The sequence below is a fragment of the Dendrobates tinctorius genome, unplaced genomic scaffold (assembly GCF_039654945.1).
Source record: "Dendrobates tinctorius isolate UK_male_01 unplaced genomic scaffold, ASM3965494v1 ptg000020l, whole genome shotgun sequence".
Taxonomy (NCBI): domain Eukaryota; kingdom Metazoa; phylum Chordata; class Amphibia; order Anura; family Dendrobatidae; genus Dendrobates; species Dendrobates tinctorius.
In genome coordinates this window covers 36,623,071-36,650,749 of record NW_027361688.1, presented here as the reverse complement: position 1 = coordinate 36,650,749, position 27,679 = coordinate 36,623,071, and the positions used below count along the sequence as shown (strand labels likewise).

General features: G+C 44.6%; 1 protein-coding gene across 1 annotated transcript in view; it reads left to right on the top strand.

Annotated features, from left to right (window-relative positions):
* The window catches only part of RNF213 (ring finger protein 213), a 394,954-nt gene that overhangs the window by 171,222 nt on the left and 196,053 nt on the right, over nt 1-27,679 (top strand). Inside the window, exons 20-24 of the mRNA XM_073568003.1 lie at nt 1,047-1,657; nt 11,989-12,154; nt 12,246-12,463; nt 19,337-19,477; nt 19,587-19,751. Of these exons, the coding sequence (XP_073424104.1) occupies nt 1,047-1,657; nt 11,989-12,154; nt 12,246-12,463; nt 19,337-19,477; nt 19,587-19,751 (1,301 nt within the window). The remainder of the gene's footprint in view (nt 1-1,046; nt 1,658-11,988; nt 12,155-12,245; nt 12,464-19,336; nt 19,478-19,586; nt 19,752-27,679) is intronic.

The window sequence follows — 27,679 nt, the reverse complement described above, 5'->3', positions numbered from 1 at the left end:
AGAGCGTAGATCAGTGCCCAAAATGACACAAAAAATGAATTTATTGAAGGGGAAGGGGGTAAACTCACAAGGGTTTTCAAGGGTATTCTAACCATTCATTAGCCTTCTTACAAAGTTAGCAAACACGAAGTACCAAAAGAACACTGGAGTGATGGTTGTTGGAAATGGGCCTCTATACACCTATGAAGATATTGCATTACAAACCAGACATTTGAAGTTAGAATAGTCATTTACCACATTAACAATGTATAGAGTGTATTTCTGAATCGTTTAATGTTAGCATCATAGGAAAAAACTGTGCTTTTCTTTCAAAAATAAGGAAATTTCTAAATGACCCTAAAGTTTTGAACGGTAGTGTATGATTTTCACTTTTTGAATTGAAGAACTCAAATAAATAAACTTTTTGACGATATTCTAATTCTTTGAGAAGCACCTGTAAATGAGTTGCAGCTACTGCATGACTTGGAAAGATTCCTCTTGTGTTAAGAGGAAAAGGCTGCTTGAAATTATGAGAAAGCAAATGCATGATCCAGTGCATGATGGTGATGAGTTATTGCTTGTAATGATTCTAAGGGAAAAAAGGGGGATGCAGAGTGTACCTTCAAGGAACCTGGTGCTGTGTCCCAATATAAAATCCTGACAGAAGCATCCGTAGCTGACACTGAATTGTGGAAAGGATGTTATATCACGATTAAGAAACTATAGGCACTCCATAAGTCTCCTCTAAGAGCTGATAAGCTGAGTGTAAAAAAACAAAAAACTTGTCCCAAAGAGAATCTGAGTAGGAGCCCACTCACATGATAGTGGAGATGGGATGGAAAGTAGATTTGAGGCCTAAGCCGCTGAAAATCTTGGAGCCAGATCATAGAGGCTCTGCCAGCATAGGGCAGCCTAAATCACGGAAGAGTCTGTATTGCCATGTGTTGCATGTAATTTGTATTAATACATTGTTTGCTTTTCAGTCATTTATTGCCTTTCCTAAAGTATATCCATTTACAGGTAGATTAATGTTATCAACTTATAATAAGGCCACTCTTTAATTTCAGTCAATGTTTCGGAAGTTCAGAAGAAATATTCACAAAATCTGGGACCACAAAAAATGAATGAGTTATTGTCTGTAAAGACTCTTGGTAATGACATCCAAGGAGATTCCGTGTCCTACTGTGGACTGGCACCCGATCTAATGGAAATGGCTTATTCTATGCATAGTTTCATCAACAGTCATGTGTTCATTACTTGCTGGGAGAAAGAAGCGCATGTATATCAAGACAACATCGAAGAATTTGATGGTGACGAAAGTGAACTTGAAGATGACGCTGTGTTAACATTAGTAGAATTAAGGGATAGCATCTATACTCCCTGTCTGGAACGTTGTAAAAGAGTTTATAATGATTTAAAGACAGGAAAAGTCACGTTTGAAGTCGTTGACTGTTTCTTGAAAGATTTCAAAAATAAATACAATCAGCTACGCAATGAATTTAAAGGCTTGTGTCTTTTGGATGGAGAAGCTGGAGGATGGATCTCTCAACGTGTGGCGCAGATTGAACAGTATCACCAGCTTGACTTAGCCTTCCGCTCAGCAAAGGCCATACATGATGTGAAATCTTTATTAAACCTTGCTGGAAATTTTCAGACATTGAATACATTGCTGGAATTTGTAAGTACTTTTAAAAGCTTGCCTTTCTCACAGTATCATTTTTTGTGTATTTGCTTGTCTATGTTCACTTTTACAGCATTCACTAGTACTAGCATTACCAGCATTCACTAGTACTAGCATTACAAGCATAGCATTATACAGCATTACTATTTTCCGATCTCATCAAACCTTTCAAAAAATAAAAATATGCAGTCAGAAATTTACCACTGTTTCCACACTTTATGAAATCTGTTTATTTACTTTTCTTTTTTTTTTAGTACTGTATATTTTTAATAGGGTTTTGTCAACCACATTTCAAGAAAGTCTTATCACCCCCAAAAACTAGATTTAGGGGAATTATAAATATCATCCCTGTACTATGGTATTCATTTGCTTATTTGTTTTTATAAAAAGTTTTATTTCTTATGCAAATGAAGTAGCTTTGGTGCACCCTTGGTGTGACCAAAGGCTTACTGCTCGGTTCTGCTCCCTCTTTCACCATGCAGCACACTTTTCATTATTCAGTGGCTTGGGAAGTGTTCACCCCCTTGGCATTTTTTATGTTTTGCTAGGTCTCAACCTGGAATTTCACTGGGATTTTTTGAGGGTTTGCATCAGTCTATGTAAAGAACAACTTTGAATATTTGGTTTTCTTTTTATTGTGAAGAAAACAACAAATAGGACAAAGTAACTGAAAACGTCAGTGTGTATAACTATTCACCCCCCTAAAGTCAGTACTTTGTAGCTCCTCCTTTTGTGGCAATTACAGCTGCAAGTCACTTTTTTGATAAATCTCTATGAGCTTTCCACATCTTGCTCATTCATCAAGGCAAAACTGGTCCAGCTCGTTCAAGTTAGATGGTTTCCTCTGCTAAACAGCAATCTTCAATTCTGACCATATATTCTCAGTTTGATTAAGCTCTGACTTTTGACTAAGCCACTCAAATACATTTGCACGTTTTCCCTTAAACCACTAAAATGTTGCCTTAGCAGTATGTTTTTGGTCCTTGTCTTGTTGGAAGGAGAACCCCTGTCCCAGTCTGAAATCACTGACAAGGAGGATGAATGAACTCATGGAGATCAACATCCGACACTGCGGAGACATCATCACGTGTTTCTCAACGCAGTGATTCTAGAGCACTGCCCCCATCCCTTATGGGAAATATGTAAAACATGCAAAACAGAAGCCGCGGAGACACCATCACATGTTTCTCAACGCAAGCAATGACCAGCCAGGTCTTTGGCCGGGAAGGAACAACCACGGGAAGGGCAGTCTCCAATGAAGGAAACCACCTATGCCAAAACATGGTATCCATCCACATACAGCTGTTTCGGGGTATTGCCCCTCATCAGTGTGGAGTAGGAAACTGGCTGGTAGGAGCAATGCCTAGTAAAAAGACTATGAAAAGGAGGATGAATGAACTCATGGAGATCAACATCCGACACTGCGGAGACACCATCACGTGTTTCTCAACGCAGTGATTCTAGAGCACTGCCCCCATCCCTTATGGGAAATATGTAAAACATGCAAAACAGAAGCCGCAGAGACACCATCACATGTTTCTCAACGCAAGCAATGACCAGCCAGGTCTTTGCCCGGGAAGGAACAACCACTGGCAGGGCAGTCTCCAATGAAGGAAACCACCTATGCCAAAACATGGTATCCATCCACATACAGCTGTTTCGGGGTATTGCCCCTCATCAGTGTGGAGTAGGAAACTGGCTGGTAGGAGCAATGCCTAGTAAAAAGACTATGAAAAGGAGGATGAATGAACTCATGGAGATCAACATCCGACACTGCGGAGACACCATCACGTGTTTCTCAACGCAGTGATTCTAGAGCAGGGATGGGGGCAGTGCTCTAGAATCACTGCGTTGAGAAACATGTGATGGTATCGCCGCGGCTTCTGTTTTGCATGTTTTACATATTTCCCATAAGGGATGGGGGCAGTGCTCTAGAATCACTGCGTTGAGAAACACGTGATGGTGTCTCCGCAGTGTCGGATGTTGATCTCCATGAGTTCATTCATCCTCCTTTTCATAGTCTTTTTACTAGGCATTGCTCCTACCAGCCAGTTTCCTACTCCACACTGATGAGGGGCAATACCCCGAAACAGCTGTATGTGGATGGATACCATGTTTTGGCATAGGTGGTTTCCTTCATTGGAGACTGCCCTTCCCGTGGTTGTTCCTTCCCGGGCAAAGACCTGGCTGGTCATTGCTTGCGTTGAGAAACATGTGATGGTGTCTCCGCGGCTTCTGTTTTGCATGAAATCACTGACAGACAGAAACAGGTTTTGATGAAGAATATCCATGTATTTTGCACCCTCGTATTTCCCCTCATCTGACTTTTTTTTTCCCTGTCCCAACTGCCAAAAAACATCCCCACAGCATAATGCTGCCACCACCATGTTTCACTGTGGGAATGGTGTTCTTGGGGTGATGAGTAGTGATGAGCGTGTATACTCGGTGCTTGGGTTTTCACGAGCATGCTTGGGTGTTCTCAGAGTATTTGGGCGTGCTCGGAGATTTAGTTTCTGTCGAAGCAGCTGCATGATTTGCGGCTGCTGGACAGCCTGAATACATTTGAGGATTGACTGTTTGTTAGGGAATTCCCACATGTATTCAGGATGTCCAGCAGCCGCAAATCATGCAACTGAGGCGACGAAAATTAAATCTCCGAGTACGCCAAAATACTCTTGAGGGCACCCGAGCAATGAGTATACTCGCTCATCACTAGTGATGAGGTGTGTTTGTTTGGTGCCAGACATAGCGGTTACATTGGTAGCCAAAAAGTTAAATTTTTGGCTTTTCTGACCCCACAACGCCTTCCTCTATACATTTGGGGAGTGTCCCACTTGTCTTTTGGCAAACTCAAAATAAATGCTTTTTGATGCAGACTCCTATAAACACCACCTCTATGAAGTGTGCTGCTTATTGTGGTCGTTTGGACAGATACTCCAGTCTCTACTTGGAAACTGCAGCACCTGAAGGGTTACCTTTTGGCCTCTGTGCTACCTCTTTGATTAATGCCCTCCTTGCCCGGGCTGAGAGTTTTTGTGGTAGGCCCTATCTTGACAGGTTACCATGTTCTTTCCATGTGATGATCATGGATTTGATGGTGCTCTGGCAATCATCAGAGATTGGGATATTTTTTTTTTTAGAACCCATCCCTGACTTGTACTTCTCAACTTTGCTCCTGACTTGTTTGGAGATCTCCATGGTCTTCATGGTGTTGTTTTGGTTAGTGGTGCCTCTTGCTTAATGGTGTGGCCTTTCAGAAAAGGTGTGTAAAAACTGATAGACATGTGACACTTAGATTGCACACAAGTAATTGCTTGCACCAGAAATCTGTAGGGGTTTCATATCAAAAGGAGTGAACAAGTAAGCACATACCGATTTTTAGTTGTTTGAGCCCATAAAGTTCATTTATGCCTTTTATTTTTCTCAACTTCTCTTCACAACTTGAACTATATAGTGCTGATACAACACACACAAATCAGATTACAAAATTATTTAACCCCTTACTGACCGCTGACTGGATAGTATGTCAGCGGTCAGTATCCCCTGCTTTGAGGTGGGCTCCGGCGGTGAGCCCACCTCAAAACCACGGCATGTCAGCTGTTTTAAACAGCTGACGTGCCCGCAATAGGCGTGAGCAGAATCGCGATCCGCCCACGCCTATTAACTAGTTAAATCCAGCTGTCAAACGCTGGCAAAGGGAATTAAACTAGAGCTTCTGGTGCGCGGCCGGAAATGAACGCGTCGCCGACCCCCGTCACGTGATCGGGGGTCAGTGACGCATTGCCATGACAACCAGAGGTCTCCTCGAGACCTCTATGGTTGTTAATAGCAGATTGCTATGAGCGCCACCCTGTGATCGGCGGCGCTCATAGCAATGTTGTATTTCTGCTACATATAGGCGATCTGAGCATCGCCTATATGTAGCAGAGCCGATCGAGTATGGGATTCTTCTAGCCTCCCATGGAGGCTATTGAAGCATGCCAAAAGTAGAAAAGAGTGTTCAAAAATTAAAACAAAAAAGAATAAAAGTTTAAATCACCGCCCTTTTGCCCCAATCAAAATAAAACAATAATAAAAAAAAAAAATCAAACCTACACATATTTGGCATTACCGCTTTCAGAATCGCCCGATCTATCAAGGAAAAAAATGATTTACCTGATCGCTAAACGGCGTAGCGAGAAAAAAATTACGTTTTCTCCTACGCCTCATTGGGGGACACAGAGACAGTGGGTGTTATGCTGCTTGCCACTAGAAGGACACTAAGTAAACCAGAAAAAAAGTTAGCTCCTCCCCTGCAGTATACACCCTCTCGCTGGATGAGATTTCTCCAGTTCTTGCTTAGTGTCTGTAGGAGGCACTTGGGTCTGGTTTCAGACCCCACCGTTTTTATTTTATTTTTGATTTTTCTGTAAATTTTTATTTTTTAATTAACGAAGTGAAGGGGGCGACGGTTCCTTTCTACGGCCCTCTTTTCCCCGAACCAACAACAGGCAAACACACGGAGTATACCTCCCTGTACACTTTCCTGCAACGATTGGGGCTGATTCATCTGGCGATGATGGCGATGATCCTTACGGTCCCGGTAATCCACGGATACGAGGGCAAGCGCATGGAGTGCAATGAAGAAGACTGGAACAGTGCTTTCGAATGCCCTGAATCCGCCCCATAGCTCTCCATCCCCCTGCCATAGGGAAGATCGATTGAGCATACCCCTTTAAGAACTGCAGCTCTGCTACATCAGCTCAGAATGATGAGAAGACCTGCAGGGATGGCCCCGGACAGTGCGGCCTGCCTGAGCACTGGAGTAGAGGTATGGGGTCAGGTCCTGGTCCCCGGGAGAAGCGCTGACTTGACGTCAGCGGTGGTACACCAGTGCCCCATCGCGGGCCCCCCGCTCTCAGCACTTACCCCGGGTAGGCCAAAAATTTAGTCCCCGGCTTTGAATAGCGCCGCCCTCACTAACGTCGCCGCCCCCTCCTCCTGGTGCCTCATTCCTTACGAGACGCGCAATTCTAATCTCGGTGGCCGTGTCTTTTACCTCAGCCTGCTCTGGACGCGAGCTGTGAGGCGTGCACTCTGCCGGATACCAGGTGACACCACAGGGCCACCGCTTTCCTCCCGGGGGACACAGCACAGGACCGTGGGTAAGCTGCATCTGCCCTCAGATTAAAGCTTAATCCCTTCCTGGCACATTACCTGCAGCTGCAGACAGAATCTGCCGTTAACCCCTTTCAGGAGCGCTATGTCTCAATCTAAGGAGGATAAACGAGCTGCTACGAGCACACTGCATTTTTTACCATGTGTACCACTTGCAAGACTGCCTTGCCCCGTGCCCAGAGTAATCCGTTATGCACGGACTGCGCCCCGACCTACGCTCAAATGCCCCTCGCCGCCGCTGCTGATGGGCCTCCTGTGTTTAGTGCCCGAGTAGGCTACGTCCCTGTCACGGTCGGTGGAGTCTCTGACCCAGGCTATATTCTCCCTCCGAGAGGACTCTTTAAGTCAGAAAGCGCCCTTACCTCCCGAAGAGGGCGCTGACGTCAGCCGGGAACCGTCCACCAGCAGGGGCCGTACTCTTTCAAGGGATGGTCAGGTCTCTAGAAAGCGGACCCATGACGCGTCCCCTAGTGATGTTCGCGCCTCAGCATCTGCGACTCCTGTCTCTCGCGCTCCCTCTCCTGAGGTTCACAGTGAGCACGACTCTGAATTCGAATCTGACACATCAGCCCCTCAGAATCCCCCAACAGGATTCTGAAGTTGGATGAGGAAAATGTTCCTACTCCAGCACACGCTATCTCATTTAAGAAAACCAAGCGTGGTGTGCACAGGTTATTTACCAGCCATCCGGAGTTTGAGGAAATTGTCCAGAAACATAGGGATCGTCCACATAAGCGGTTCACGTGGCAAAAGTCTACTCGGGCTAAATACCCTTTTGATCCAGATCTAATGAAGGACTGGTTACAGTCCCCTCGGTGGATCCTCCTGTATCGTGTCTTGCTTCTAAAACGCTTCTATCCGTTTCTGAGGGCTCTTCAGTCAGAAACCCCTCTCATTGTCAAATTGACTACCTTGCCCGTTCAGTTTTTGAAGCTTCAGGAGCAGCGCTTTTTATATCTTTCGTGGCAATTTGGGTCACTAAGGCAATGGCTGCTTGGGCAGAAGTCTTGATTACTTCCTTCCAGGGCACCAATCTTCCTCTGGAGGCAACCACTGTCGCCAGGCAGATAATTCACGCAGCGGACTTTGTAGTGGACGCTTCTTTGGATGCCGCCAATTGCGCTGCTCAAACTGCCGCTAATGCGATCTCCATTAGAAGAGCCCTATGGCTCTGCTGCTGGCGGGCGGATGCCACATCTAAAAGATCGTTCACTTCTCTCCCCTTTCAAACGGGCCGTCTTTTTGGAGAGAAACTGGACCAGCTCATTTCCGATACTACCGGGGGAAAAAGTAAATTTCTTCCTCAACAAAAGGCTGTTTGGTCGTTTCGCAACCAACAGCCGACGCGTTTAGTTGCGTTATCCGGCGGACACCGACAAAGTAGGCGGTCGCCTACTTTCCTTCAGCCACACCTGGCTCGCGGTCGTCCACGACAAGTGGGTCAGGGAGCTGGTGTCCTCCGAATACAAGATAGAATTTTCTTCTTCCCCTCCAACTCGGTTTTTCCCTTCCTCTCCCCCCAAGAAAAAGACAAGAGCCTTCCTTCGGGCTGTTCAGGCTCTGCTAAGGGAGTCATAATTCTGGTCCCTCATCACGAAAGGTTCAGAGGATATTCTTCAAACGTTTTTGTGGTTCCAAAGAAGGACCGGACGATGCAACCCATTCTGGATCTCAAACTGTTAAATCAGTTTGTCAAGGTACGGCGATTCCGAATGAAATCTCTCTGATCAGTTGTCGCTTCCATGGAAAAAGGAGAGTTCCTAGCATCCATCGACATCAAGGACACTTACCTTCACATTCCGATCTGCCCGTCCCACCAGCAGTTCCTGCATTTTGCAATTCACGAGGAACCCTTCCCTTTTTTTTGCCTTGCCCTTCAGACTCGCCACCGCCCCCAGTGTCTTCACCAAGGTCATGGCGGCTGTCATGGCCATTCTCCACTCTCGGGGAGTAGTGGTGTTACCGTATCTGGACGACCTGCTCATCAAGTGTCTGTCCCTTCCAGCCTGCGAGGAATCCGTGGATATAACAGTAAATGCACTTTCTCGCCTGGGGTGGAAGATAGTCTTCCCCAAAACCGTCTCAGCAGATTTCCTTGACTGTTCGGATCCTACTGTCACTGCGGGTCAGGTAAGCCCTCAGGTGGTGGACTTTGAGGTACTCCCTGAATCAAGGGAGGTCTTTTATCCCAGTAAGATGGTTGGTAGTAACCACCGACGCAAGTCTTCTCGGCTGGGGTGCGGTCTTTCGTCACCACACGCCACAGGGTCGTTGGTCAACCCCAGAGTCACGTCTCCCCATCAACATTTTGGAGATACGAACGATCAGATTAGCTCTACGGAGTTTCCACTATCTCCTCGCAGGTCACCTCATCAGGATCCAATCCGACAACGCCACGGCTGTAACGTATATCAACTGCCAGGGAGGTACCGGAGCAGGATGGCCATGCACAAAGTGAGTCACATCCTCCATTGGGCCGAGACCAACCATTCGCCCATCTCAGCAATCCACTTCCCGGGCGTAGAAAATTTGACAGCAGATTTTCTCAATTGCCAAGGCATTGCCTCGGGAGAGTGGTCTCTTTATCTGAAATCTTTCAGCAGATTTGTCATTGTTGGGGGACTCCGGATGTGGATCTCATGGCCTCAAGACTAAACAACAAGGTTCCTCAATTCATTGCCCGATCGCGCGATCCATGCGCCATCTGAGCGGGCGCCCTAGTTCTGCCATGGCACCGGTTCCGGCTCCCATACATTTTTCCCCCTCTTCCCTTGCTTCCGAGGGTCATCAAGAAAATCAGAGCGGAGGGAGTACCAGTGATCCTAGTCGTGCCAGATTGGCAGCGCAGAGCATGGTATGCAGAACTAATACAACTAGTCGCCGACGTCCCCTGGCGACTTCCAGATCGCATGGATCTACTCTCACAGGGCCCGATTTACCACCATAACTCCGGGGCCCTGTCTTTGACGTTGTGGCCATTGAATCCTGGATTTTAGCACAGGCTGGGTTTTCTCACGACGTGATTTCCACCATGATTAGTCCTAGGAAGCCTGTGTCCATGCGCATCTATCACCTCACCTGGAAAACCTTTTCGTGGTGCAAAGATCATGGTCGAACCCTCTGGTGTTTTCCATTCCGGCCATATTGGAATTCCTTCAATCTGGATTAAAATCAGGCCTCACTCTTAGCTTTCTCAAGGGCCAAATTTCGGTATTGTCAGTGCTTTTCCAACGCAAAATTGCCACCAAACTTGAGGTCAAGACGTTCATTTAGGGAGTTTCCCATGTGGCGCCTCCTTATAGAAGGCCATTGGAATCATGGGACCTTAACCTGGTTCTCGGGGCCTTACAGAAGGCTCCTTTCGAACCGCTGCAGGACGTGTCACTGACCGTCCTCTCTTGGAAGGTGGTCTTTCTAGTGGCAATTACGTCAATCAGGCAAGTTTCGGAATTGGCAGCCCTGTCCTGCCGTTCTCCGTTCCTGAATTTTCATCTGGACAAGATAGTTCTCAGGACTTCCCCATCCTTCCTGCCCAAGGTCGTCTCCTCTTTCAATCTCAACGAGAAAATTGTTTTGCCTGCCTTTTGTCCGGCGCCAGTCCATCGCATTGAGAAGGCCCTCCACACCCTGGATGTGGTTAGGGCGCTGAGATGGTACATCTCGCGGATGGCTTCCTTCCGCTAGTCAGATGCCCTGTTCACACTTCCAGAGGGGCATAGGAAGGGTTTAGCTGCTTCAAAAGCAACACTAGCCACGTGGATTCGCTTGGCGATTCAGGAATCCTACAGTGTCAGGAACGCGCCTGTCCCAGCGGGGATTAAGGCGGACTCTACCCGGTCAGTGGGCGCCTCTTGGGCCATTCGGCATCAGGCCTCGGCAGAACAGATCTGCATACCTTTACAAAGCATTACCAAATTCATTCTCAGGCCTCTGCGGATGCAGCTCTCGGCAGACGCATCCTGCAATCGGCAGTACCTCAGTGTTGACTCAGTGGTACATGGGATATTAGCAGATGTATGCTCCCCACCCAGGGACTGCTTTAGGGCGTCCCACTGTCTGTGTCCCCCAATGAGGCGTAGGAGAAATAGGGATTTTTTTTTTGTACTCATCGTAAAATCCTTTTCTTCGAGCCATTCATTGGGGGACACAGCACCCACCCTGTTTAGCCTACTGGCCCACTGTAGCATTCTTAGGTTGTGACATAGTTATGGTTATTGTTGACTGTTGAAGCTCCTACTGCTTTTTTCACCGAACTGGAGAAATCTCATCCAGCCAAAATGTGTATACTGCAGGGGAGGAGCTAACATTTTTCTGGTTTACTTAGTGTCGTCCTAGTGGCAAGCAGCATAACACCGACTGTCTCTGTGTCCCCCAATGAATGACTTGGAGAAAAAGATTTTACGGTTAGTACACAAAAATCCCTGTTTTTTGGTCGCCGCGACATTGCATTAAATTGCAATAACGGGCGATCAAAAGAACATATCTGCACAAAAGAGGTATAATTTAAAAACGTCAGCTCGACACGCAAAAAATAAGCCCTCACCCAACCCGAGATTACGAAAAAATGGACACACTACGGGTCTCGGAATATGGCGCAATTTTTTTTTATTTTGTTTTAGCAAACTGGAAATTTTTTTCACCACTTAGATAAGAGAGAACCTAGACATGTTTGATGGCTATCAACTCGTAATGACCTGGAGAATCATAATGGCTGGTCAGTTTTAGCATTTAGTGAACCTAGCAAAAAAGCCCTTTGCACTTTTTTTGCAATTTCACCACACTTGGAATTTTTTTCCCGTTTTCGAGTACACTACATGGTAAAACCAAAGGAGTCTTTCAAAAGTACATCTCGTCCCGCAAGAAATGAGCCCTCACATGGCCATATTAACGGAAAAATAAAAAAGTTATGGCTCTGAGAAGCAGGGGAGCGAAAAACGAAAACGCAAAGCCAAAAAAAGCTCCGGTCATTAAGTGGTTAAACACAGGTTAGAATGTAACAAAATAGGTAAAAAGGAAGTGAATTCTTTATCAAGTCACTGTATTTATAATATTATTTTTTTCTTGTAAGTTGGTATGAAGTTTACACCACACATCTACCGAAATTCCACAATTTCTGAACATGGGGACTGCTCTTGATTAAACTTTTTTGGGGTTATTTTTGGCTACTTTAGGCTGAAGACTTTGAAAACTTTAAGAAGAAGCCTCTTTCTTGCATAAATGACGAAGTGATGAAAACGAGACAGCTCCTATCGGAAATTAAAGATGAACATATCGAATGCCTGATGGAAATTGTATTAAGAAAAGACTTTTTGCAATGGGTTAAGGAAGCATTGGAAGGTACTCTTATAATTATTTGGTTAAAAATGTAGCATTTAATTTTAACCTTCTATTATTGAACCATTTGATTTTTAAACTTTTTTTTTTTTAGATGTCAATGAATTAAAAGTGTTTGTTGATCTGGCCTCCATCTCTGCCGGTGAAAACGATATGGACGTAGATCGTGTTGCCTGCTTCCATGATGCCGTTTTGGGTTATTCATCTTTACTGTATGAACTGAATGCACAATCTGGCTTTGATGACTTGATGGCATGTTTGAAAAAACTGTGGAAAGCTTTAGAAAGTGACCGAAACCTCCCCAAAAAATTGGTAAGTGTAGAGTAATAATATTTCTTTGAATTACATGGGGAAAAAAGTTGTTGCTAGAAAAATGAAAGTATTCTTCTGAGTGGTCCAGAGATTGGTATCGGTGGCTACAAATCAAGAGTCGAAATATGTTACATATTACAGCTGAACTTTATAGAAATCCTCCCCCCTTCAAGTGTTTTAAGTCCATTTCAATTTTAAAAATGAGCAATCATTCATCAGTAAAAGGAAACACGTCAACTCCGTGTTTGGCCGGTTTGTTCTCCTCCCTCTCAGGATTATCTTGGGGCTCCTACTGCTACTAAAATGTATTGGATTGCGTGTACTTCTTGATTTGAGAAGCCGCCTTCTCAAAATCAAGATTTTGATTGCTACATTTGTTCCCATAAGAAAAAACCAAAACATCAATTACACTGTGTGAACTTCCACATGTCAACTTAGATAAATGTCTCAACCTGTCTCTGCTGGAGTTTAAACTGTGTGACAGGAGTCAAATCTGCTAATGAGTAAGGCTAGGTTCACATTGCGTTAATGTAGTCCGTTCAACGCATAGCGTTGACAGACTGCATTAACGCCACTCCATAACGCGATCGCGCAAGTGCAGCCTCTCCAACTGCGCTAGCAGTGACGGACCCCCGAAAGCTGCAGACCGCATCCGAGGGTCCGTCACAGAATGACGGCACATCGCTAACACATGCCGATTTTGACATGCGTTAGCGATGCGCTCGGTAATGGCAGCTTATGGCAGCGTTAACGGATGCGTTACATCGCGTTATGCCGCGGTGTAACGCAATCCGTTTAACGGGCTGGCATAACGTAATGTTAACCTAGCTTAACATGTTACATCTTTATTTAAAGAGAATCCGTCAGTATGTTTTGCTATGTAATCTAATTTAAAAAAACTGACTGTCACATCCAAGCATAAACTAAATGTGAACAGGTACTTAACCTAGAATCACTAACTTATATACACTCAAACAAAAAAGGAAGCACTCTGTAGCGCCATAGCATGCAAACGTGAAAAATGAATTGCATTACTGCATTACAAGTATGAAAAATTGAGAAAGCTTGGCTCATAAAATGGCCAATTTATGTGTACCTGGAAGCCACATTAAGGCGTTTCTCGTTTTCCGTACCCTAACCTAATGCCAATCCTCACTTAGACTAAAGTCTTCATCTGTATGAGAACCTAAGTGAGGATTGGCATTAGGTTAGGGTCCTGGAAAACGAGAAACGCCTAAACGACTGCACCACCGTATCATCCTGCTGGGTGCCAGGCGTTTGCTGCTCTGGGCTCTGTGTTAACTCACACAGGCTGGACGCTGCAGAGCCACCGGCTCTGCTACTTTCAAACAAACACTGACACACTCAAACCCTATACTGCAGGGTTTTTAACTGGAATATTTGGCCATGGGCCACTTGTAAGACCAGGTTTGGAGGAAGAGGACCGCCCCACTACCATCCTGTAGTCCGCTTCAAAAATAAAAGCCCTTACCAGGTTTTCTTGAACATTACCTTGGCCATTTAGCTTGATCAGGTCCACACTTACTTTTACTTTGCCTTTTGACTCACAGGCGTCCTGCTGTGAATACAAGGAACTCTAGCGGGTGTAATAGGACTCTGTCCACATCCTGGGGGATACATATCGACCCTCCCATATGATCCCGCTCACTGCCTCACATATCCCCTTCTTCTGTTCAAACTTGTGGGGTTGAACAGTTGTCACCATACAGGGGGCCTGTGACAGGGCATCCGCATTTCCCTGTGCTTTTCCCGCCCGATGTTCAACGATGAAATTAAAATTCTGCAGGGATAGAAACCAACTGGTGACCCGAGCGTTCATCTCCTTGGCATTCCTCATCCATACCAAGGGTAAATGATCTGTCACCAAGCGAAACGGTAGACCGAGTAAATTGCGTAGGGACTCCAAGGCCCACGTAATGGCAAGCCACTCCTTCTCGACTACGCTATAATTTTTCTCGGCCGGGTGAGTTTCCTACTTAGGTAGGTGACTGGATGTTCCTCCCCATTTACCTCCTGCAGCAAGACCGCTCATAGGCCCACGTTAAAGGCATCCGTCTGTACGATGAAGCGTTTCTGGAAGTTGGGGTTAATGAGCACGGGTTGTCCGCATAGTGCCACCTTTATGGATTGGTACGCTTCCTCCGCCTGGAGGTTCCATCGAACCCTGACCGATTTCTTTCCCTTGAGATCGGTTAGGGGTGTTGTTCTCTTTGAAAAATTAGGTATAAACCTCCGGTAATAACTCACAAATGCCTAGAAATACTCACCTGTTTGGCGGTAACAGGTTGGGGCCAGTTCTGAATAACCTTGATTTTATTTATTTGAGGTTTGATAACCCCCACGGTCGATCACGTATTCCAAGTACCTGGCTTCCTCGAGCCTTACCGCACAGTTCTTGAGTTTCGCAGTCAAGCCCGTGGTTCTGAGCGAATCTGCTACCGCTTGCACCTGGGACAAGTGGATATGCGAGTCAGTACTAAAGATGATGATGTCATCCAAGTACGCTGAGGCATACTTCCGATGGGGTTCCGGCACTATGTCCATCAGCCTCTGGAACGTGGCTGGGGCCCCATGTAGTCCAAAGGGCAGGACGACATAGTGGTACAGACACTCCGGTGTTATGAAGGCGGTCTTTTCCTTTGCAGAGTCCGTAAGAGGCACCTGCCAATAACGCTTGGTCACATTGAGCGTGGTAAAGTACTGAGCCTGACCAAGTCGCTCGATCAGCTTGTCCACCCGAGGCATTGGGTGTAGGTCGAACTTTGACACCTCCATTTAATTTACGGAAGTCACTACAGAATTGTAATGATCCATCCGGCTTCAGGATTAGCACAATTGGGCTAGCCCAGTCACTCCGGGATTCCTCGACTACTCCCAATTGGAGCATTTGTTTTACCTCGCTCGCAATGGCTTGTCTCCGGGCATTGGGCACACAGTACGGTTTCATTTGTACCCTTACTTGAGGCTTGGTGGCAATGCCATGCTGGATGACAGATGTACGATCTGGTAATCCCGAGAATACATCTGTATTCTCCTGTACCAATTTCCGCACCTCTTGCCGCTGCTGTAAGGGTGTCTCCTATGTTTACGTCTCCCTCGGCTTCCGTCCAGACCAATATCGAAGGGTCCCCAGATAACATGTATGAAGTCACCTCTGTAAGCATACACTTCCGATCCTTCCACGCTTTCAACAAATTAAGGCGTTACAACTCTTCGGGTTTCCTTTTCCCAGGCTGGTAAACTCTGTACCCACTTCCCCACTTTTTCTCGAACTTCGTACGGCCCTTGCCACTTGGCCATTAGCTTGCTTTTGGTGGTGGGCACCAAAACCAACACCCGATCTCCTGCTTTAATGGAGTGGGCCGTGGCCTTTGTTATATACAAGGCCCTGCGCCTGAGCCCCCACCAAATGCTCTTTTACAATAGGTTTGACCACTTTGATTTGGTCCTACATATTGGCCACGTGTTCAATGACGCTCTTATGTGGCGTAGGTTCCTGCTCCCACATCTCTTTGGTTACATCCAGCAGACCCCTAGGTTGACTCCCATACAGTAGCTCAAAGGGTGAAAATCCTATGGAAGCCTGCAATATCTCGCGAATGATGAACATCAAGTAGGGCAACAACCTTTCTGAATCCCTTCCATCCTTAGAAATTCCTTCTTCAACATGGATTTGAGGGTTTTGTTGAAGCCCTCGACTAGTCCATCAGTCTGTGGGTGGTACACCAACGTGCGCAACTACTTTATCTTGAGGAACCTGCACGGTTTCTTTGTCATCTTGGACATGAAAGGAGTCCCCTGATCAGTGAGGATCTCCCTCGGTTAGCGCAAGGCGACAGAGCATGGCAAACAACTCCAGGACGATAAGATTAGCCAAGGTGTGATTAAGCGGAATGGCCTCCCGAGTACCGGGTGGCGTAATCTGCCACTACTAATATGTGTTGGTGGCTCTACTAGATTTATGGCAATCTGCTCATAAGGTACCTCTATAATGGGCAGAGGCACCAATGGACTCTGGTAGTTTGCAGTGGGTGAGGTTAGTTTGCACTCCGGACATGTATCACAGTACCTCTGGATCTCAGCGTAGATCCCAGGCCAAATAAAACGCCGCAGTATGCGCTCCTGCATCTTTTTGGCCCCCAAGTATCTTCCAAGCATGTGGGTGTGAGCACCACATGACTGTAGGATTAGGGCAGTTCCAGTTTTTCTACCACTTCATCCTGGATTTTATCAACCCTGTATAATAAAACCTGGTTGATCGCCATACGTGGGAACACTGTCTCCACACCTGATTGCTGAGCCACCCGATTTACCTTGATTACTCTTTTCCGTGCCCGGGTCAGAAGAGTGGGATCCTGGAGCTGAGCTGTCCTGAACTTACCAGGGGACACTTCCAGCTCGAGGATCGGTGGGGTCTCCTCAACCTGTCCTACCAATACCTCTAGGGGAAACCTATCGGGTTACACTCTGTTCTTAGGTTGGCGACTCTTAAGGCAGGTATCCCTGACTCGGGATCTAAATGTTCCGCGCCTGGAATAACATTTACCCTGGGAGGGTTAGTCCTGGTCTCACACAGGGACGAGAACAGGGGCAAGTCTCTTCCCAACACAGTCCCATATGGAAAGGTCTTCACCACTCCCACCATATATTTTATTTCTCCACATGGTCTGGAAAACGTAACCTCCGCTGTCGGGTACTCTCGGAGTTCCCCATGTATACACACTACTCCCACTTTTCGTCCATTGGGGTTGTCCCCGGCAACAAGAGACCCATGGACCAGAGTCACTAAGCTCCCCGGGTCCAAGAGATCCTCTGTTTGGTACCCGTTGACAAGTACCTGGCACAGTTGGGGTTCGCTGCCAGCAGTGCCTATAGTGATGGTACAGACTGGCAGGGCATACATAGAAACACAACGAGTATACCCACAGTCCATGGGTTCAGCTGTCAGGGGGCAGTTGGCAACCACATGTCGAGGACCTGGCACCGCCAACACTTGATAGCTGTGATGCGACTAGACCTTGGGGCCGACTTAAGGGACATGGGTCTGCTGTCACTCTCCCTTCGGAAAACCCCCTCGGTATGGGCTTGGTCCTGGTTGGCCACAGTAGAGGGTCATGGACTTTTCCCAGGCTCCTATGTCATTTGGGCCCGACGTGACAGCCGTGCGGAAGCCGTGTCCCGTATAAAGTCCTGAGTGGCCGTTTACCGCTCAATCAGCCCCACAACCTGGTCCAGAATGCCCAGGACCCCTTGCACCAGGCAGCGCTGTATTGCTGCTAGCAGAGCTCTCACCAGTCGGTCGACCACCACCCTCTCCACCATCTGGGCCGGAGTAACGTCTCCGGTTGGAGCTTCCTTTTTCACCAGCTGCAGTAAGTCATACATCTGAAAGTTCACAGCAAACATGTTTAATGTCCAAAAAGCTCACACAATGCACAACAATTCTATCCTCCGTCCTCCGGATCGCAGCCAGGGCGCCGCACCAGTCCGTACACGACACCGGTTGCCAACGGCGACTGCATCACTGTATCACGCTGCTGGGTGCCAGGCGTTCAAAGCTCTGTCTTACCTCACACAAGCCTGATGCTTTCATGGCCGAAAGTGTTGGCACCCTTGAAATTATTCCAGAAAATGAAATATTTCTCCCAAAAAAAGTTTGCAATTACACATGTTTTGTTATGCACATGTTTATTTTCTTTATGTTCATTGGATCAACCCAAAAAAAATACTGAGAAAAGAAGGCAAATTGGACACAATTTCACACACAACCCCAAAAGTGGGCAAGACAAAATTGTAGGCACCTTTCCAATATTGTGGGAAAACACCTTTGTTACAAGCGTGTGATGGTGTGTGCAATAAGAAACACATCTGAAACCAGATAAAAAGCGGATACGTTGATTTAATCATTGGATTGTGTGTCTGTGTGTGATATACTAAGCATGGAGAACAGAGGAAAAGAGAACTGTCTAAGGACTTGAGAACCAAAATTGTTGACAAATATCAAAAATCTCAATGTTACAAGTCCATCTCCAGAGATCTCGATGTTCTTTTGTCCACGGTGTGCATAATCAAGAAGTCTCCAACTCATGGCACTGTAGCTAATCTACCTGGACTAGGACAGCAGAGAAAAATTGATGAAAGGTTGTAATGCATGATAGTCAGGGTGGTAGATAAGCAGCCCCAATAAAGTTCCAAAGAAATTCAAGTTGTCCTGCAGGCTAGGGGTGCATCAGTGTCACCGTGAACTATCCCTCACCATTTGAGGGAAATTGAACACTATGGCAGGAGCCTAAGGAGCACCCCACTGCTGACACGGAGACATAAAAAAGCTAGACTACAGTTTACCAAAATGTACATGAGAATGCCAAAATCCAACCAGGAAAGTGTCTTGTGGACAAATAAGACCAAGATAGAGCTTTTTGGTAAAGCACATCGTTCTACTGTTAACCAAAAAAACTGAATGAGGCCTACAAAGAAAAGAACACAGTACCTACAGTCAAACATGGTGGAGGTTCAAATAGGTGTTGGGGTTGTCTTGATGACTCTGGCACTAGGTGCTTTGACTGTGTGCAATGCATCATGAAATCTGAAGATTACCAAAGAGTTTGGGGTTGTAATACAATGCCCAATGTCAGCAAGCTGGGTTTGCATCCCAGGTCATGGGTCTTCGTGCAGGACAATAACCCCAGGCATACTTAAAAGAAGCACTCAGAAATGGATGGAAAGAAATCACTGGAGAGTTCTGAAGTGGCCAGCAATGAGTCCGGATCTAAATCCCATTAAACATCTGTTGAGAGATCTTTTGGGAGACCATTTTAACATAGCCTGTTGTTATTTATTTTGTTTGTTTAGAAAGACTCTGCCCGCCATATAGAATGGTTGAAAACCGTGAAAGAAAGTCACGGATCAGTGGAACTGTCCTCGTTGTCGTTGGCAGCTACAATTAACAAGAGGGGGGTGTACATAATCCAAGCGCCCAAAGACAACAAAAAGGTAATTCTGAAAACAGGTTGCAAATCTTTCATTTTTTACAAGTTCTCTGGTGTCCGCACATCTTTTACTATGTGCTCTGCTATTCATGTGGTTCTATCTCATTGCGCAGATTACCCCAGATAGTGTGATGCAACTTAATCTCCAAGAAGAGAGAGACAGCAGCGTAACTGAGCGCATCTACACGCTGGAGGAGCTGAAGGAATTACTGAATAAACTTATGCTAATGTCAGCGAAAGGAGACCAGAGCAATGAGGAGGTGGACAAGTTCTCAGAGGTAAGTTGGGTTTATGGTGTTTTGTTTTTTTTTCTAATTCACCTCAAAATTACACTAGAATTATGGCTAGGGATAGATTCAGACAAAGATTTAGACAGTGTTTACATACTATGCAAAATCTTGTTCACGGCTTGCTGGAGAAAAGGGTCTTGTTAAATGGGATGTTAGGACATGTACTAAGTTGCAGCATGACTTGTGTCTTGAATTTTTTTTTTTTAATCATATATTTATTCAGCTACATTTAAATCCCTATATACGAAAACTTAACAAAATATCAGAGCTACAGATGTTTTTGTGAGATAATATTTCAATCATTTTTATTGGCTTAAACTCGTAATAAGAAAGGTTGTACTATATACGTCCAAATTGTAGTCAACTTTCCAGAACAAATCTCTGTACAAATATAAGATAAGATAATCCTTTAATCGTCCCACCATGAGGAAATTCAGAGCATTAAGGTACTGTCACACTTAGCGATGTACCAGTGATCCCGACCAGCGATATGACACGGTCAGGATCGCTGGTACATCGCTAAGTGGTCGCTTGTGAGCTGCCTCACAGGCAGATCTCACTAGCGACATCGCTGGGGACGGGGGTCGCTACTTACCTGTCACACCAGGCGATCCTGACGTCCTCCCGCCCGGCTCCACGCGTCGCTCGTCCTCACAGCAGGAAGCGCCGCAGGAAGCTGACGACGAGAAACGGTCCTGGACGTTCTCGCGTGATCAGCGATAACCAGCGGGGGAGCGGGTTGTAGGTAAGTATCAGACACAGCGATATCGCTAGCAATATCGCTATAACGTCACTAGTTATAGCGATGTTGCTAGCGATATCTCTTAGTGTGACAGGCCCTTTACAGTAGCAAGGCAGGAACAAGTACAGATACAGATGCATAAAGGCATTACATTGACAGTAGGTAGGTACATATACGGGGAAAAAAAAAAAAAAAAATTTAACCGGACTGTCACAACTTTGGATCTATCAGTTCTCTGTTTGGGTCGTTCTCCGTTTTGGACAGTGCTGGTTATACAGCCTAACTGCAGCAGGAAGGAAGGACTTTCGATAGCGCTCCCTCTCACATTTAGGATGAAGTAGCCGGTCACTGACAGTACTGCACATCTTTGTCACGGTCTCATGCATGGGATGGGAATCATTCTGCACCATGTAGCTCACCTTGGCCAGTATCCTCCTGTCGCCTACATCCTGAACTGGATCAAGGGGGCATCCCAGGACAGAGCTGGCCCTTCTAATCAGTTTGTCCAGCCTATTCCTATCCCTGGTTGATATGCCACTACCCCAGCATGCCACACCAAAGAAGATGACGCCACAACAGAGTTGAAGGATGCAAGGAGTGCCCCTCTAACTCCGAAGGCTCTCAGCCTTCTGAGCAGATAAAGCCTGCTTATATATATATAGTATTTGTATCTTCATGGTGCACGTTGACAATGAAAGAAAACTAAGATTAAATCTTCTCGGTTACCAGTATCTGTCAGGGTAGGTGCACACAACCGTTTTCACATCATCCAGTCCAATTATATGCTGGTCAGAGTTTGGCCTGTTTTTCGACAGTTTTTTTCATAGGTGGAGAGAAAAAAAAAATTTCTCCACCTTCTCCATGTCAGTTCGTGTCACCTGAGTGCAGTCCGATGTTTATCACGGATATATAGACTTGCATTGTCGAGTGTTGGATCAAAATCGGACATGTCACTTATTTTTTTTTTTTTCTTCCTTTTTTTCCATTTTGTTCACTCTGATCCATGATCTGACACAGCGCTGTGCAAAGTGTCAGATCAGCGATCTGACACTAGACAGTGATGTCCTCCCTGGGACAATAAAATAAAGTAAAAAAAAAAAAACACGTGTAAAAATAATTTATAAAAAATCCCCAAATAAATTAAAAAAATATATATATTCCCTAATAAATTCTTTTTTTTTGTAAATACGGTAAAAAAACAAACAATAAAAGTACACATATTTAGTATCGCTGCGTCCACAACGACCCGCCCTATAAAACTGTTCCACTAGTTAACCCCTTTAGTGAACCCCTTAAAAAAATAAAAAACAAAGCAAAACACAATGCTTTATCATACTGCCGAACAAAAAGTGCAATAAAAATCAAATCAAAAAGACGGATATAAATAACCATGGTACTACTGAAAACGTCATCTTGTCCCGCAAAAAACGAGCTGCCATACGGCATCATCAGCGAAAAAATTAAAGTTATAGCTCGCAGAATAAAGCGATGCAAAAAATGATTATTTTTTATATAAAATAGTTTTTATTGTGTAAAAGCGCCAAAACATAAAAAAAGATAAAAATGAGGTATCGCTGTAATCGTACTGACCCGGAGAATAAAACCGCTTTATCAATTTTACCACACGCGGAACGATTTAAAAAAAAAAAAAAAAAAAAAATGTATTTATTTCCATTTTCCCATTATGGCTAGGGTTAGGGCTGAGATTAGGGTTAGGGGTGTGTTGGGGTTAGGGTTGGAGTTAGAATTGGGGAGGTTTCCACTATTTAGGCACATCAGGGGCTCCCCAAACGCAACATGGCGTCTGATCTCAATTCCAGCCAATTCTGCATTGAAAAAGTCAAACGGTGCTCCTTCCCTTCCAAGCTCTGCCATGCGCCCAAACAGTGGTTTACCCCCACATATGGGGTATCAGCCTACTCAGGACAAATTGCACAACAATTTTGGGGTTCAATTTCTCCTGTTACCCTTGGGAAAATAAAAATTGGGGGCAATAATATCATTTTTGTGGAAAAAAAATGATTTTTTTTTTATTTTTATGGCTCTACGTTATAAACTTTTGTGAAGCACTTGTGGGTTCAAAGTACTCACCACACCTCTAGATAAGTTCCTTGGGGGTCTAGATTCAAAAATGGGGTCACTTGTGGGGGGTTTCCACAATGTAGGCACATCTGGGGCTCTCCAAAGGCAACATGACACCCGCAGACCATTCCATCAAAGTCTGCATTCCAAAACGTCACTACTTCCCTTCCACGCCTCAACGTGTGCCCATACAGTAGTTTTCTCCCACACATGGGATATCGGCGTACTCTGGACAAATTGGACAACAACTTTTGGGGTCCAATTTTTCCTGTCACCCTTGGGAAAATAAAAAAAATTGGGGACTAAAAGATCATGTTTGTGGAAAAAATACGATTTTTTTTATTTTACGGCTGTACGTTATAAGAAGCCCTTGGGGGTTCAAAGTTCTCACCACATATCTAGATAAGTTCTGTGGGGGGGTCTAGTTTCCAAAATGGTGTCATTTGTGGGGGGGTTTCCACAGTTTAGGCACATCAGGGGCTTTCCAAATGCGACATGGCGTCCGATCTCAACTCCAGCCAAAAAAGTCAAATGGCGCTGCTTCCCTTCCGAGCTCTGCCATGCGCCCAAATTGTCGTTTACCCCCACATATGGGGTATCAGCGTACTCATGACAAATTGCACAATAACTTTTGGGGTCCTGTTACCCTTGGGAAAATAAAAATTAGGGGTGAAAAGATCATTTTTGTGGAAAAAATATGATTTTTGTTTAATTGTATGGCTGTACTTTCTAAACTTCTGTGAAGCCTTTGGGGGTTCAAAGTTCTCACCACATATCTAGATAAGTTCCTTGGGGGGTCTAGTTTCCAAAATGGGTCATTTGTGGGGGGTTTCCACTGTTTAGGCACATCAGGGGCTCTCCAAACGTGACATGGTGTCCGATTTGAATTCCAGCCAATTTTGCGTTGAAAAAGTCAAGCAGCGCTCCTTCCCTTCTGAGCTCTGCCATGCGCCGAAACAGTGGTTTCCCCCCCACATATCGGGTAACAGCGTACTCAGGACAAATTGCACAATAATTTTGCAGTCCATGTTACCCTTGGTAACATAAAAAAAATTGGACATGAAGTAATTTACATTATTTTTTAAACATTCCAAAAATTCATGTGAAGCACCTGAAGGGTTAATAAACTTCTTGAATGTGGTTTTGAGCACCTTGAGGGGTGTAGTTTTTAGAATGGTGTCACTTTTGGATGTTTTCTATCATATAGACCCCTCAAAGTGACTTCAGATGTGATGTGGTCCCTAAAAAACAAATGGTGTTGTAAAAATGAGAAATCACTGGTCAACGTTTAACCCTTATAACTTCCTAAAAAAAAAAAAAATTTTTTGTTCCAAAATTGTGCTGATGTAAAGTAAACATATGGGAAATGTTACTTATTGAATATTTTGTGTGCCATATCTCTGTGATTTAAGGGCATGAAAATTCAAAGTTGAAAAATTGGAAAATTTTTGCCAAATTTCTGTTTTTTTTCCACAAATAAACGCAAGTTATATGAATGAAATTTTACCACTGAAAAGAACTACAATTTGTCACAAGAAAGCAGTGTCAGAATCACCGGGATCCATGGAAGCGTTCCAGAGTTATTATCTCATAAAGGGACAGTGGTCAGAATTGTTAAAATTGGCCCGGTCTTTAACGTGCAAACCACCCTTGGGGGGAACATTGAAACATATCTCCCATCCAGAACTTTACCGGTGGCTTAGTCATAGGACATAGCGTCAACTGATAACACCAAGTTGTTAATGTATTTGTACATTTCTATAATGAATAACAGAACAATGGCACAACACAGAGCTATAAAAAATATGCTGTGGAAATACACGTATTGGCTGAAATAAGAATGTCAGAAAAAGTGTGAGGTTCTCTTTAATTAAAAAAAAAAATTGAAAGGGTCAAATGTACTAGATGATTACAGAAAAGCTGGTCAAATACAGTGGCTTGTGAAAGTATTCACCACCTTGGATTGTTGCCTATTGTTTACATCACAACCTTTGTTTATATTTTTGTAATCTGATTTGTGTGTGATGCATCAGTATTAAATAGTTTAAGTTGGTGAAGTGAGAATAGCATAGTCAAAAATTTAATTAGAGATAAAATAATTAAAACTTGGCATGTGCATATGTATTCACCCCTTCTGCTATCTATGAAGTCCCTAAAATCTTATGAGGAATCAATTACCTTCATAAGTCACATGCTTAGTGAAAGGAAGGGATATATGGTCTGTCACAGTACACACACCTTTTCTGAAAGGCCACATAGACGGCAACACCATTAAGCAAGAGGCTCCACTAACCAAACACCACCATGAAGACCAAGGAGATCTCCAAACAAGTCAGGGACAAGGTTGTTAAGTAGAATTCATGGTTGAGTTATAAAAAAAAATAACCCAGTCTCTGATGATCACCTGGAGCACCATCAAATCCGTTATGATCAAATGGAAAGAACATGCTATCACAACAAACCTGTCAAGGGGGGGGCCGACCACCGAAATGTTCAGCCCGGTCAAAGAGGGCATTAATCAGAGTGGCAGCACAGAGACCAGGGGTAACCCTGAAGGAGCTGCAGAGTTCCCAAGCAGAGACTGGAGTGTCTGTCCATACGACCACAATAAGCTGTACATTCCATATAGGTGGCTTTTATGGAAGAGTAGCCAGAAAAAAGCCTTTACTTACACTGAAAAATTGTAAGGCTCGTTTTGAGTTTGACAAAAGACATGTGGGAGACTCCCCAAATGTATGAAGGAAGGAGCTGTGGTCAGATGAGACCAAAATTGAACTTTTTGTCCACCATCTTAAACGCTATGCCTGGCGCTAAGCAAACAGTGCTCATTATCATAAGAATACCATCCCTGCAATGAAACATGGTGGCAACATCATACTGTGGGAATATTTTTCAGTAGCAGGGACAGGGAAAGTGGTCCTAGTTGAGGGGAAGATGGATGGTGCGATTACAGGGAAATTCTTGAGCAAAACCTGTTTCAGTCTGTCAGTGATTTGAGACCGAGACGGAGGTTCACCTTCCAACAAGACAATGACTCAAAGCATACTCTTAAGGCAGCACTTTAGTGTTTTAAGGGGAAATGCGTAAATGTTAGAATGGCCTAGTCAAAGGTTAGACCTTAATCCAATTGAGAATATATGGTCAGACTTGAAGATTGCTGTTCACTAGAGGAAACCCTCTAACTTGAATGAGCTGGACCAGTTTTGTCTTAAGGAATGGGCAAAAATCCGAGTAACCAGATGTGGAAAGCTCATAGAAATAATTATGCACACTGAAGTTTTCAGTTATTTTATCCTGTTTGTTGTTTGCTTCTCAATAAAAAGAAAATCAAATACAGTTGTAGGCATGTATTTTACATAAACTGTTGTAAATCCTCAAAATAATATAATAATCTTTATTTTTTATATAATCTTTATTTTTATAATAACAATATAACATAACATGGAAAATGCAGCACGGGTTTGAATACTTTCGTAAACCACTGTACATTAGATAACTTTTACCAAATTCTCCTTTGAGCCAATAGTTTAATGATATAAACCACCGATACATATCCATTACTCATATAGGTAACAAACCATCATTTTGGACATTAGAGTGACTGAGCGGCACAAGACAGAGCTCACAGCCCCCCGAGGAAGCCCACGCGAAACGCGCGTCGGGGCTGCTCTGTCTTGTGCCGCGCTCACCTGCAGTTACTATATGGGTATGATATTAACTCTTTGTATTGCGTTCTATCTAATTCATTGTTTGGAGTGTGTTAGCGCTGTTTTCCCTATATGGTGGCCTGTGCACTATGCATATATAATATCGTTATGATATGAACCTGTGCACTATGCATATGGATATATAATATTGTTATGATATGAACATATTGGCAGTATAGAGACTCATCGCTTCATATACATTCATTACCCAATCTGCTATATAGGGTGTTGTTAGCGGTTACCACATGTGAGCCTTGTATGAGCACTTTTGTCATTTGTCTGTATTTTGTACCAGTTTTTGTGTATTTGCAACAATAAAACGTACTTTTATTATATATATTTTTTGTGGATTATATCTCCGAGTTTTGTGTAGGATTTGAGCCAATAGTTGTTGCTTCAGAGTTCTCCATATGCTTGACTGTAAAACAGAAAAACACAGGAAAAAAATGTATAATAATACTCTGTTGTAAAGAAGTAACAGTAAACAGCAACTGCTAGTAAAAAAGATGATAAAAAAACAGGGTATTTTGTTGATACTTTTTTTGCAAAAAATGTATACTAAGCCTCTCTAACAAACGTGAAGGTATACCCGTATCAGAGCAGTCCCCAACTGATGTATTTAAAAGCCTGATCATGTGTATAGTATAGTACACGCTGCAGAGGACGGCCTTTATGTGCATGGCCCAAAAGGGCATGTGTTTGTATATATTTGACTGTGCCTGCAAATGTTATGAATGTGCAAGCATCTGCAGGCCATGGCCTTTCTCCATGGCATCTGAAGGACGATGAAATTCGCCAGCTCCATCCTGCTTTCCCTGGAAGTACCGGTGAGTGCAGAGTCAGGAGACCCCATCCATTTAAGATGGTGGGATGGTCATGATGGAATAAATGAGTTTGGCTGTACTTAATTGAAGGGTATTAAGCACAATATTCATGTTCTTCCCTATGTTTTGTGTACTTTTTTCGTAGAGTTCAAAGTATAGAAAAATATGCAACTGTCTCCAAAGAAAAGTTATTTTAACCCCTTCCTGACATCCGACGTACTATCCCGTCCACGGTACCCGGGCCCGTATGACCGTGGACGGGATAGTACGTCTACCGCGATCAGCGGCGCCCACGTGGTGAGCGCCGCTGATCACGGCCGGGTGTCAGCTAATTATCATAGCTGACACCCGGCACAATGTGTCAGGGGCGGTCACGGACCGCCCCCGACACGTTAATCCCTTGCACTACGCGATCAAACACGATCACGGTGTACCGGGGGTTAAAGGGAAGCATCGGCAGGGAGGGGCTCCCTCCGTGCTTCCCTGAGCCCCCCACGGCAGCGCAATGTGCAGCGCTGCTGCGGGGGGCTCCTTTCCTCCAGGCCCCCGAATCCGAGATGG